The sequence below is a fragment of the Neofelis nebulosa genome, chromosome 6, assembly GCF_028018385.1.
Source record: "Neofelis nebulosa isolate mNeoNeb1 chromosome 6, mNeoNeb1.pri, whole genome shotgun sequence".
Lineage (NCBI taxonomy): Eukaryota > Metazoa > Chordata > Mammalia > Carnivora > Felidae > Neofelis > Neofelis nebulosa.
In genome coordinates, this window is record NC_080787.1 from 132,964,733 (window position 1) to 132,976,222 (window position 11,490).

Sequence of the window (11,490 nt, forward strand, 5' to 3'; positions counted from 1 at the left end):
CATTCATCTGAGCCAGAGCCAGGCGGGATCAGTCTTCAGTCAGCCAAACGCTATGGGTCACGAGCCAGTGCACCAAGATTGGCAGATCTGTTTGGCCAATCGCTCTAGATGTATAAACAATAAACAGTTATTTTTGTATGCCACTGAGCTTTCGTGGGTTTTTGTGATGGAGCATTGCTGTGATAGTAGGTACGTGATATATGATGGCAAAACCTATCACATATGTATTAATTTGAGAAAACACATGTAAATCACTTAGCACAATATCTGGTGATAATAATAACAACAGTAGTGAAAACGTGTGCTATTATTTTGAAGAAACAATACAGAATATGCAAAGGTATTGTCAGTTCATCTGTGGATCCTTCACAGGACGTGTCTCATTGAAATTTTTTTACAAAATCATGCAATTTTACTTCCAGTTTTTGTAAAGAACAAAGCTAATGGTCCAATTATATTTTTTAATCTTATAAGTACCCTAGGATCTATTCTCACAAGAAAAACAGTTCTTTTCCTTCGAGAAGATTCACTTTGTTAAAAAAAATTTTTTTAAATACAAAACAAACACATACACACAGGGTAGAAAAAGACATGCAAATTCACTACCTACTGAAAAATGCCAAAGGCTGGCCTCATGAATAAACCCAAGTTTTAGTATTTTGTTCCAGTGAAGGGATGAGCCGGGAACAACAATCACCATCCTTCTGGTTCTTTTCCTACTTGGAATTTAAACCAGAGTTTAAATTCTGCTTCTGCCCCTGACTAGCTCTGTGATCTTGAGCACATTAAACCTTATGAACCTCTATTAATTCACTCCTTACGTGGGAAAAAGAACAGTAACGTCCGAAGTTTGCTGCGAGGATCACGTAACAGGTGCAAAGCCTTTACAGCTGTGCCTGGCATGCAATAAAGACTCAATGAATATTAGCCATTACTGGTTAGTCTAACAAACGAGCAGGTGTTCTGTCAGCTTCATTTCTAACTAGGCTAGACCATACAGAACACTATCTAAGGAAGGTGAGCTTCCAGGCCTTGATTCAAAACAGCCCTTTGGTATTGAACTACACATATCCAACCTCAGTGTAAATCAAAAACTGAATCTCAGATGTTCCATTCCAATGTGAGGAAAAGTCACTTATGAGAGAGAGGACACGGGGTTTGGACAAATGCCAAGAGCGGTGTTTCTCAGCTGCTTCCAAGCCATCTTCCCCAGCTTCTTATGAGACTCCAAAGCGCCTTCTAACTTCACAGTGTAGTTTTGTCCATTAGCACAGACACACATCAATGCTCTTCACTTAACTAATGAATAGCATGAATAGAGAAGTGACTCGCCCTCCCTTAGACACCAAAATTCCTCCCTTTTTTTCTATTTCTCTTATTAATCTGGTAAAATTAATCATCAGAGCCACAGTGATGCTGTCTTCATCAGGAAGGGAGAATGGGAGAGAACCCTCTCCTTCATGGAGCTACTTTCTCCATACTTTCTCTTACCTTCTCTTTCCCCATATTTTCCTGGTGTCAAAGAGATGGCTACTTCATCCCCTCTGGGCTTTTATGAATGCCTCTCTATTGTGGCCTCCAGAAGGGGCTGAAACAGGTCAGGACATTACTTACATTAGCCCCAATGCCACAGTCAGTCAGCCTCACCTCTCTTTCTCATCTTGGACCCTGCTCAGCTATGCTATCCAACCAAGCAGGATGAAGAATGAGCACCAGATGAAAATATGGGCCGAATAATATGCCAGTCCTATAAAATTCATGAAATTTACTGGGCCACCTTATAAAAGTTAACAATACAAACTTTCTCCCATTATCAATTCAATCTGTTGCCCCCACAGAGAAATTTCAGTCCAAAATGCTGCCCTACCCTATTTCCTTTTACTGACTCAGTTCCAGACAGAAGAGGTGGTATTTGGGCCTTCGGGTGGAATCTGGGATTCTTCATCAGCAGCTGCACCCTGGGCCGTCTGCCAGTATAATCAGAGTAGAGCCTTACTTAGCACCTCCAAAGTTTGATTATTTCAACCCTGAGACTCTCATTTCCCTCTTTTTAAGAAATACCTAAGGGTCAACAGAACACATGAGAATATCACAGCACCAGCCTTAATCCCACAGAATTCAGAAGCACAAACAAATTCCCAGTAATAATCTAAACATCAGTTTCCATCTGAGGGCAGTTCCCAAGCAGTAGATTGCATTTCCCAGAGCCCAACACGTTATACGCCAGATGCTTGTTGCTCGTGCCAGCTAGAGACCATTGTAAAGATTTGGTGTTAACCAGGTCTGCAAGGGAGCAAAAGAAGAAAAAGACCTCTTCCTTTTGATTTCAGGATGCCAGTGAATTCGTAGCAAGTCCTAGAATTCAGGTCTTGGGAAGTCAGGTTCACAGGGAAAGAGAAATCCTGTATCAAGACATGAATTGTGCCACCGTGTGCTCATTGCCGTGTTTTGCCCGCACAATGGAGCCTGTATACACAAACGGCAAAATAAAAAGATGAAGGATGTTCTACACACCCATTGAGCCCTGCTGTTGCCAAGAGTAATCAGCAGTGAAACGATAAAGCCATCAGTATTTGAATTTAAATGTTAAAATAATAATAAATCTTATGGTCTCCCTAAGGTTAGTTTATAATAAAAATAACTTCTTGATCCTGGAAAACTTATCTGGTTTCTTTCTTCCTTTCATTCCCCACTTAATGACTGAAGTTACTATTTCCATGGTGGTCTCCAAACCACACTCGGTTTCTCTGCAGATTGGCATGTCACTTCCAACAATTTCACCAGCTGCTTTTTCCTCTCAAGGGAATATGATTAAAATATTAATCCAGTTTCTGGACTAATCTAGCAAGAAAGTTCTATAAATCAATCTCCACACAGCATTTCAGTTGCTCTGAAATATGCAATGTGTCCTCTCTTTTATTTGTTATGCCTCCACAAGAAAGTTAGGTCCTAGCAAAGCACATACAAAATTTCTATCTCTGCCCCTCTACTGCTTCCTGATTTCTCAAACCTGAAAATGGGAAATCGCAAAGCCCACGTCCAAAACGTAAGTTTCCAAATGAGAAGAGATGAGCTGCAGGAAAACATAGGGGCTCAAAGTCATGCTTCCCTTGGCTGCCGGGCTATCTGGCAGTGACGGCCCTGGCCCTGGCAAAAGGGCCTGTAGACTGAGGTCTGTACGGTTCAGGAAGCCCAGACAGCGTTCTCTTGGTAGCGCTAATTCGCCCGTTTGTCCTGCTGACTGGAAACCATCCAGAACCGCAAAGCCATCACGAAACCGCCTCTGGGCCTAGCATTGGGCTAAATCCTCGCTCTGGAGGAGCTTATGATCTAATTACTATAATTAGAGACCAATTGAGATTAAACTATGTGACACTAAGTAGGAGTTTGAAGAAAACGATCGTTGTGGGCTGGAGGAGTTGGAAAAGGTTTCATGGAGAATGCAGGACTTTGAAGGGAAGAGTAAAATAATGCTTGAGGCTTATGAAGTAGATAAGATGTGCTTAGGATAAAAGAACACAGCGCAGTGTAGTGGGCTTACCTAAGAAGATCCTTCAAAGCGGCGAGCCGCGTTCCCCTTGGCTTCCTGCCAGCATAGCTTCTCACTAAGAAGATGGGATTTCTCTCAGGTCAAGAAGAAATTTAATCTTTCCTGAAATTGTTTAGCATTTGAATCAGGATGGTGACATTGACCATATAAAAACCCAGCTGACATCCTTAACTTATTTAGCCCTCCAATATAGAAATGTCATTGAGAGAAATGACTTTCTATCAATGCCAGTACAGGCTAGATTAAAAGCTAAAAAAAATAAAACAAAAAAATAAAAGCTGAAAGCACTTTCATGTGGAGTCAGGCTTACTGGTGGAGTGATAGGGCTTTTTCCAAAGGGTATGCAAAGCCGAGAAAGATCATCGGCAATACTTTCTGGGATTAGGATTACAACAAGCAGTAGAATTCCAATTGTTCCATTAATCTAAAAAAAACATACTGTGGGTTCCGGTCCAAGTAGTTAATAAAAATAGCGATACTCTGTTTTATTATTTTCCCTTAATTATTAACTTGGCATTCATCTGCGTATTTTAATTGAACTACGTCCATTAAATGACAAAAGTGTCTCTGGAGGAACAAATGGGTTTATCCAGCTCTCCCCAAGATGAACAACAGAACAGGTGGACAGGGGTGCAAGCATTTTTCAACATGGCAAACCTGATTTTACCAAAAGAAAAACTGTCAAGGTCCATTTTCTCCCTCATGTTTAACTAAATTGCTGATCGAAGCAACTAGCATGGTGGGTTAATTCTGAAATCTTAACTGTAATTATTATGTAAAACTGAAATGTACCTTTATTTCAGTTTCTCTTTTGGGGGAAGATTTTTTTTTTTTTTTTTAATGGAAGAACAACAATCTTATATCATTCCAAGTATCATTTGCAGATCGGGTTTTCCATAAAGTGCAGAGAGGTCTTGCTTAAACCGATCTTACTTATTTATTTGTTTGTTTGTTTAGAGTGCACGTGCGCATGAGCAGGAAAGGGGCAGAGAGACAGGGAGAATCTCAAGCAGGCTTTATGCTGTCAGCACAGAGCCTGACACGGGGCTTGATCTCATGAACCGTGAGATCATGACCTGAGATGAAACCAAGAGCCCAACATTAACCAACTGAGACACCCAGGCACCCCTAAACCGATGTTTCTGAATTGTTTGTCTATACTTCAGCCTAGGAACCGAAAGCAAAGGGGGCTGTGGTAGGAACAAGAGTGGGCGCTGGAAGGTCAGAGGAAGTGCATAACCCAGCTCACTGTGCTCCTTTTAGAGACGCTAGGGTAAGCCTGGAATCTACCACTCACTCCTCCAGTTCTCAATTGTTTATGATCCATCAGAAGTTCCCAGTTAGGCGGACAGGACGTAGTCGCAAAGAAGCTGCTTCTGAGCCACCACCATCTGGGAGTGTGTTTGTTATGCTGACCACAAGCCTAGGACACTTCCAGGGCGGCCACTCCAGTGCTTTCCGGCAAACATACATGATGAATGGTGTGCATGTGCAGACACACACCCATGGGCGTTCCCAGGATCATGCACAATTCCCTGAATGCTGGCTTTAACCACACCCCTTGTCCAAAACAAGAAAGCATGGCAGAATATTCGATGAGAGAGTTAAGAGGGAAAGGCTTGATTCTGCACTAAGGTATGCTTTGAACAAAAAGAAATAATTCATAGATGTCAGCAAATTATTAAGAAAAAAACGAATTAAAACATTTTCAGAGTTGCAACATCATGTTGACAACTGCTGCCTTTGGCACTAAGCTGCCTGGGACACCCAGCATCGGTGTCACAGGAGTCAACTGCAACTAATCAGTCTCAAGGGCTGCTCTGACTGGTGGCCACCAAGTATGGCAGGTGCCATCATGCTGTCCTTTCTCGGTAGAGAGGGGACCAACATCTAGGACATATGGTATGATGACTAGGAGCACACACTCTGGGGACAGCCTGTCTGAAATCGAGTCCTGGCTTCACATTTTCTGCTCTTCGCTGAGATTATTCACAAATATTTCAATTCTCCTCCTCCTGAGGTAGCTGGTAGATTACATCTCCTGCCACCTTGACATTAGGCATAGCTATGTGCCTTACGTCAGCAGAAATGACGCGTCACTTCTGGGCAAAAGCCGGTCAGACTCCTTACTCAAGAGTGGTCCCAGGTCCCGCAGTGTAGGAATCACCTGGGGGCTTGCTAGAAATGTCAGCCCAGACCTCCTGAATAATAATGTGCATTTAACGAGTTCCTTGGGTCATTCATATGCGCATCAAGTTGGCGAAGCCCTGACTGAAGACATAGAGCATTATTCACTATCTTCTCCTCTCCCACCGCAGTGACTGAGGGCATTCAACGACATTCCAGATGGTACAGTATAACCTAGACCCCTGGCCTGACTGGAGACAGACAAGTGAAGCATAAAAGAAGTGAAACTTTGTTCTAAGGCACTAAAACCCTGAGGGGTATTACCTTGGCATAACCTAGCCCATTCCAACTGACATCATCACTTAGTACTCTGTGACCCTGGGCAAGTTACATAATATCTCTGTGCCTCAGTTTCCTTGATGTAAAGCAGAGATGATAACCATACTGACTCAGAGGGTTGTTACAAGGATTAATAAGGGAACAGATGAATAGAACCTGGCAAGTTCTAAGTGAATATTAGCTTCTATTATTGACACACTCCGTCCCCCTAGCTCAAATCTGGCCTAGTGATGTAATTTGTCTCCTTACCTCAGTGACCATAGTGTCAAGACGTTTGTCGCCGGCAATGCCCCACCCCAAAACACACACACTCCGGGAACAGGTATGAAATCACACATCAAAAAGAAAGGAAAAATTACCCCCTTCTCAGAGGAAAGTGGATCTTACTCATGATAACTCGGCCCAAGCATCCCTTCCCTGTGTCTTCACATGATTGTCATCTTCTATTCTAACACTGCATATCCTGCCCCTCACCCTCCCACCTACTTTCCAAACCCCACCAGCCTCTCTGGGCCCAGCCTCTCCTCCTTCTCCACCGTCTCCTCCAAATCCTGCTTTCCTATGCAACGTAGAATTTACACATAGTATTTGTCTGTTACATGAAAGGCTTTGTCCTGAGCTCAATGGTGAGTAAAAAACCAAAATTCCTATTAAGTGTTTATTTTTTGTCTTTTCTTCAAACTCAATGTATGTAATTCTAGTACCAAAGGGTTACCAAGCCTGTTACAGAGAAAACCGGGGAAGGCACAGTGATGGGAACGGTATGAAGATAGTTTCTATTTGAGTCTTGGTTTTTTTAAAGGGTCCGGGGTGGGGTGCCTGGGTGGCGCAGTCGGTTAAGCATCCGACTTCAGCTCAGGTCACGATCTCGCGGTCCGTGAGTTCGAGCCCTGCGTCGGGCTCTGGGCTGATGGCTCAGAGCCTGGAGCCTGCTTCCGATTCTGTTGTCTCCTTCTCTCTCTGCCCCTCCCCCCTTCATGCTCTGTCTCTCTCTGTCTCAAAAATAAATAAACGTTAAAAAAAAAAAATTAAAATAAATAAATAAATAAATAAAGGGTCCGGGGTGCCTGGGTGGCTTAGTTGGTTAAGCATCCGACTCTTGGTTTCAGCTCAGGTCATGACCTCACAGTTTGTGAGATCAAGCCCTGAATCAGGCTCTGTGCTGACAGTGCAGAATCTGCTTGAGAGTCTCTCTCTCTCTCTCTCTCTCTCTCTCTTTCTGCCTTCTTGTCCCACTTGAGCTCTCTTTCTCTCAAAAATAAATACTTAAAAGGGTCCAATAGATTTCTGCCATTAGAGTAACTCCTTACAGATAATTTGGTAATATTTTTAATATCACAGTCATAAATAAAATATATATTCTTACCCCACAAAATTGATAAATTGTCTTTTCTCCTTGCCATTCTCTTAAAGTATATGTAAGGAAACAAAATATTCTAAGTCAAGGGCGCCTGGGTGGCTCAGTCAGTTAAGTGTTAGACTTCTGCTTAGTTCATGATCTCATGGTTCATGAGTTCCAGTCCCACGTCAGACTCCACACTGACAGTGTGGAACCTGCCTGGGATTCTCTCTCTCCCTCTCTGCCCCTGCTCCATTTGCACTTTCTCTAACTAAAAATAAATAAACTAAACACACACACACACACACACACACACACACACAATATCCTAAGTCAAGTAAGTATTTTAGGATCTTGGATTTCTCTTTCATATTTATAAACTGACTTTTTCAAAAAATCATGGTACTAACTTTCTTACAGCATACACAAAAACACCTCAAAATGGATGAAAAACCTAAACGTAAGACAAGAAGCCATCAAAATCCTCAAGAAGAAAGCAGGCAAAAACTTCTTTGACCTTGGCCACAGCAACTTCTTACTCAACACATCTCCAGAGGAAAGGGAAACAAAAGCAAAAATGAACTATTGGGACCTCATCAAAATAAAAAGCTTCTGCACAGCGAAGGAAACAATCAGCAAAACTAAAAGGCAACCAACAGAATGGGAGAAGATATTTCCAAATGACATATCAGATAAAGGGTTAGTATCCAAAATCTATAAAGAACTTATCAAAGTCAACATCCAAAAAACAAATAGTCCAGTGAAGAACTGAACAAAAGACATGAACAGACACTTCTCCAAAGAAGACATCCAGATGGCCAACCGACACATGGAAAAATGTTCCACATCACTCATCACCAGGGAAATACAAATCAAAACCACAATGAGATACTACCTCACACCTGTCAGAATGGCTAACATTAACAACTAAGACAACAACAGATCTTGGCAAGGATGCAGAGAAAGAGGATCTCTTTCGCACTGCTGGAGGGAATGCAAACTGGTGCAGCCACTCTGGAAAACAGTATGGAGGTTCCTCAAAAAATTGAAAATAGAACTACCCCATGACCCAGCAATTGCACTACTAGGCATTTACCCACGGGATACAGGAATGCTGTTTCGAAGGGGCACACGCACCCCAATGTTTATAGCAGCACTATTAACAATACCCAAAGTACGGAAAGAACCCAAATGTGCACTGATGGATAAATGGATAAAGAAGATGTGGTATATATATTCAATGGAGTATTACTTGGCAGTCAAAAAGAATGAAATCTTGCCACTTGCAAGATTGATGGAACTAGAGGGTATTATGCTAAGCGAAATTAGTCAGAGAAAGACAAGTATCATATGACTTCACTCATATGAGGACTTTAAGACACAGAACAGATGAACATAAGGGAAGGGAAGCAAAAATAATATAAAAACAGGGAGGGAGACAAACTATAAGAGACTCTTAAATACAGAGAACAAACTGAGGGTTGCTGGAGGGATTGTGGGAGGGTGGATGGGCTAAATGGGTAAGGGGCATTAAGGAATCTACTCCTGAAATCATTGTTGCACTACATGCTAACTTGGATGTAAATTAAAAAATAAATAAATAATTTTTAAAAAATGGTACTAAAGCAATTAACCACCACTACACAATGAACCATATTATTCAGTTCCAATGTCAGAGAACTGTAACAAGCACCTTAGAGAATGAACCTCAACGTTTTATATCCTCTAGACCAGGGGTAGCAAACATTTTCCTAAAGAGCCAGGCATATTTAAATGCTTTAGGCTTTGGGAGCCATAGGTGTCTGTCACCACCACTCAGCTCTGCAATGTAGCACAGAGGCAGCTTCAAACAACACGAAAACAAAAGGGCATGACTGTGTTCTAATGAAACTTAATTTGTGGACACTAAAATTTGAATTTCATACGATGTTCACAGGTCACTACATTCTTCTTTTGATTTTCCCCCCCAACCATTTCAAAACATAAAACCATTTTTAACTTGTTAGTGGTACCAAAAGAGGCAGCAGGCTGGGCTTGACCCACGGGCCATATTTTGCTGACTCCTGTTCTAGACTCATAAGTTCATGCTTCTTCAACCACACAACAAATCTCCCTAATAATCATCAACAAGTGGTGTTTAGCTCAATATTCACTTAAAAATAAGGTGTGAAACAATCCCAGGAGCCTGTTTTTATTAGCTCAACCTGAAAAAACATAAGATCCAAAAGATGTCAAACTTTCACCAGAACTTAATGCCAGTCTTATCCATAAAAATAACATCACCTGTCACCCCTTTCTTCACCACACACAATTAACAATTTACGGAATAAGAAAATAGTTGGCAGTTGTCTTCCTAGAAGTCAGTGTAGTCTCACTCCTTTGCCAAAAGGCAGAGAAACCAGCTCTTGATGCCTCTTTTCCCCAAGGCTATTCAAGGCGAGTTGATGCAGAATGACTGAGGACAAGCTTTGGCTTCCACGTGGATTTTTAAGCAGGAACTTTACTACTTTAAAATTTTTTTAATGATTTTTTTAAGAGCCTTGGTTTTTGCTATTTTTACCGACACCCATTTTAAAAGCAGCAGTGCTTAAAACATTTTAAGTCTAGATGTCTCTATGGAAACCCAAGAGAATTCTGCTTTTATGGCCAATGACTACCTACCTAGATTATACATCCTATTGGATCACTACAGGTAATCCTTGAAACCAGAAACATCTCAGACCTGTTTTTCCAGAAATCTCTCTTATCAGATATAATTAAATTGATCTAAGTATTAGTTTTACTGAGATCAGGAGAGAAAGAAGTTATTTATTTGAGGCTTCCTTTTAATTTTTAGTAAGACGTCCTCATTTAAAATATTCCTGGGGTGCTTAGTTGGCTCAGTCAGAGCATGTGACTCTTGATCTTGGAGTCATGAGTTCAAGCCCCACGTTGGGAATAAATAAATAAATAAATAAAGCTTTAAAAAATAATAAAACATTCTTATTACAAAAAGAATTTTGTGAATTTCATCAGACATAATAAAAAAGAAAGATTGCAATCAAATAACCTAACAGTTGCTTTGCAATTGAGATCACTGATTTCATCTCCTTCTTTCCACTAATGTCAAATGCATTTTCTTTTACAAATTTAAGTTTCTCAGGGCACCTGGGTGGCTCAGTCGGTTAAGTGCCCAACTTCTCTCAGGTCATGATCTCGCAGCTCATGGGTTCGAGCTCCGTGTCAGGCTCTGTGCTGGCAGGTCAGAGCTTGGAGCCTGCTTTGGATTCTGTATCTCCCTTTCTCTGCCCCTCACCCACTCACGCTCTGTCTCTCTCTCTCTCTCTCTCAAAAATAAACATAAAAAAAAAATTTTAAGTTTCTCTCCTTGGACTGCTTATTCATTGCAAGGGAGGAAAAAAAAAATATTATATAGTGTAGAAATCAGGTAATCAAAACTATCCAGGTGACCAAAATTAACATCACCAGTGAGGACTTCATGGCCTTTGGGTGTCTTCAGATGTGATATTCTGAGAATATAACATCACCTAAAACACATAACCTGAATCCAATCATGAGAAAACACCATTATTAAACAAAGAGAAAGGGCGCCTGGGTGGGTCAGTCGGTTAAGCGTCCGATTTCAGCTCAGGTCATGATCTCACAGTCTGTGGGTTCGAGCCCTGCATCAAGTTCTGTGCTGGAGCTTGGAGCCTGCTAAGGATTCTGTATATCCTTCTCTCTCTGTCCCTCCCCAACTTGTGCTCCCTCTCTGTCTCTCAAAAGTAAATAAATAAACATTAAAAAAAAATTTTTTTTAAAGAGAAAAGTTGATAGGGGCAGGGCAGAATGATTTTTAAAATGTCAGTGTCATTAAAGGCCAAGAGAAGCCATGGAAGTGTTCTAGATTCAAATAAGCTGAAGATACATGGCAATTAAATAAGATATCTGACCCTAGAATCTTCCAATATGGTAGGAGAGATGGGGAAAATTCTCTAAAGGACACTATAGGGTCAACTGACAATATTAGAATACAAACAGTATATTAGATAAAAGTATTATATTAATGTTAAAAAATAGAACTATCCTATGACTCAGCAATTGCACTACTAGGTACTTATCCAAGGGATACAGGTATGCTGTTCTGAAGAGGCAC

At 41.2% G+C, this 11,490-nt stretch overlaps 1 protein-coding gene across 2 annotated transcripts in view; it reads right to left on the reverse strand.

The window, feature by feature from the left end:
• The window catches only part of ADAT2 (adenosine deaminase tRNA specific 2), a 49,369-nt gene that overhangs the window by 4,898 nt on the left and 32,981 nt on the right, over nt 1-11,490 (reverse strand). Inside the window, exon 6 of one of the 2 annotated variants that reach the window (XM_058735510.1) lies at nt 3,545-3,652. The exons of the other annotated variant lie outside the window; for it this stretch is intronic. Within the exon in view, the coding sequence (XP_058591493.1) occupies nt 3,606-3,652 (47 nt within the window). The 3' untranslated portion in view covers nt 3,545-3,605. Of the gene's footprint in view, nt 1-3,544; nt 3,653-11,490 lie in introns of those variants that run through there. 2 annotated transcript variants of the gene reach the window in all.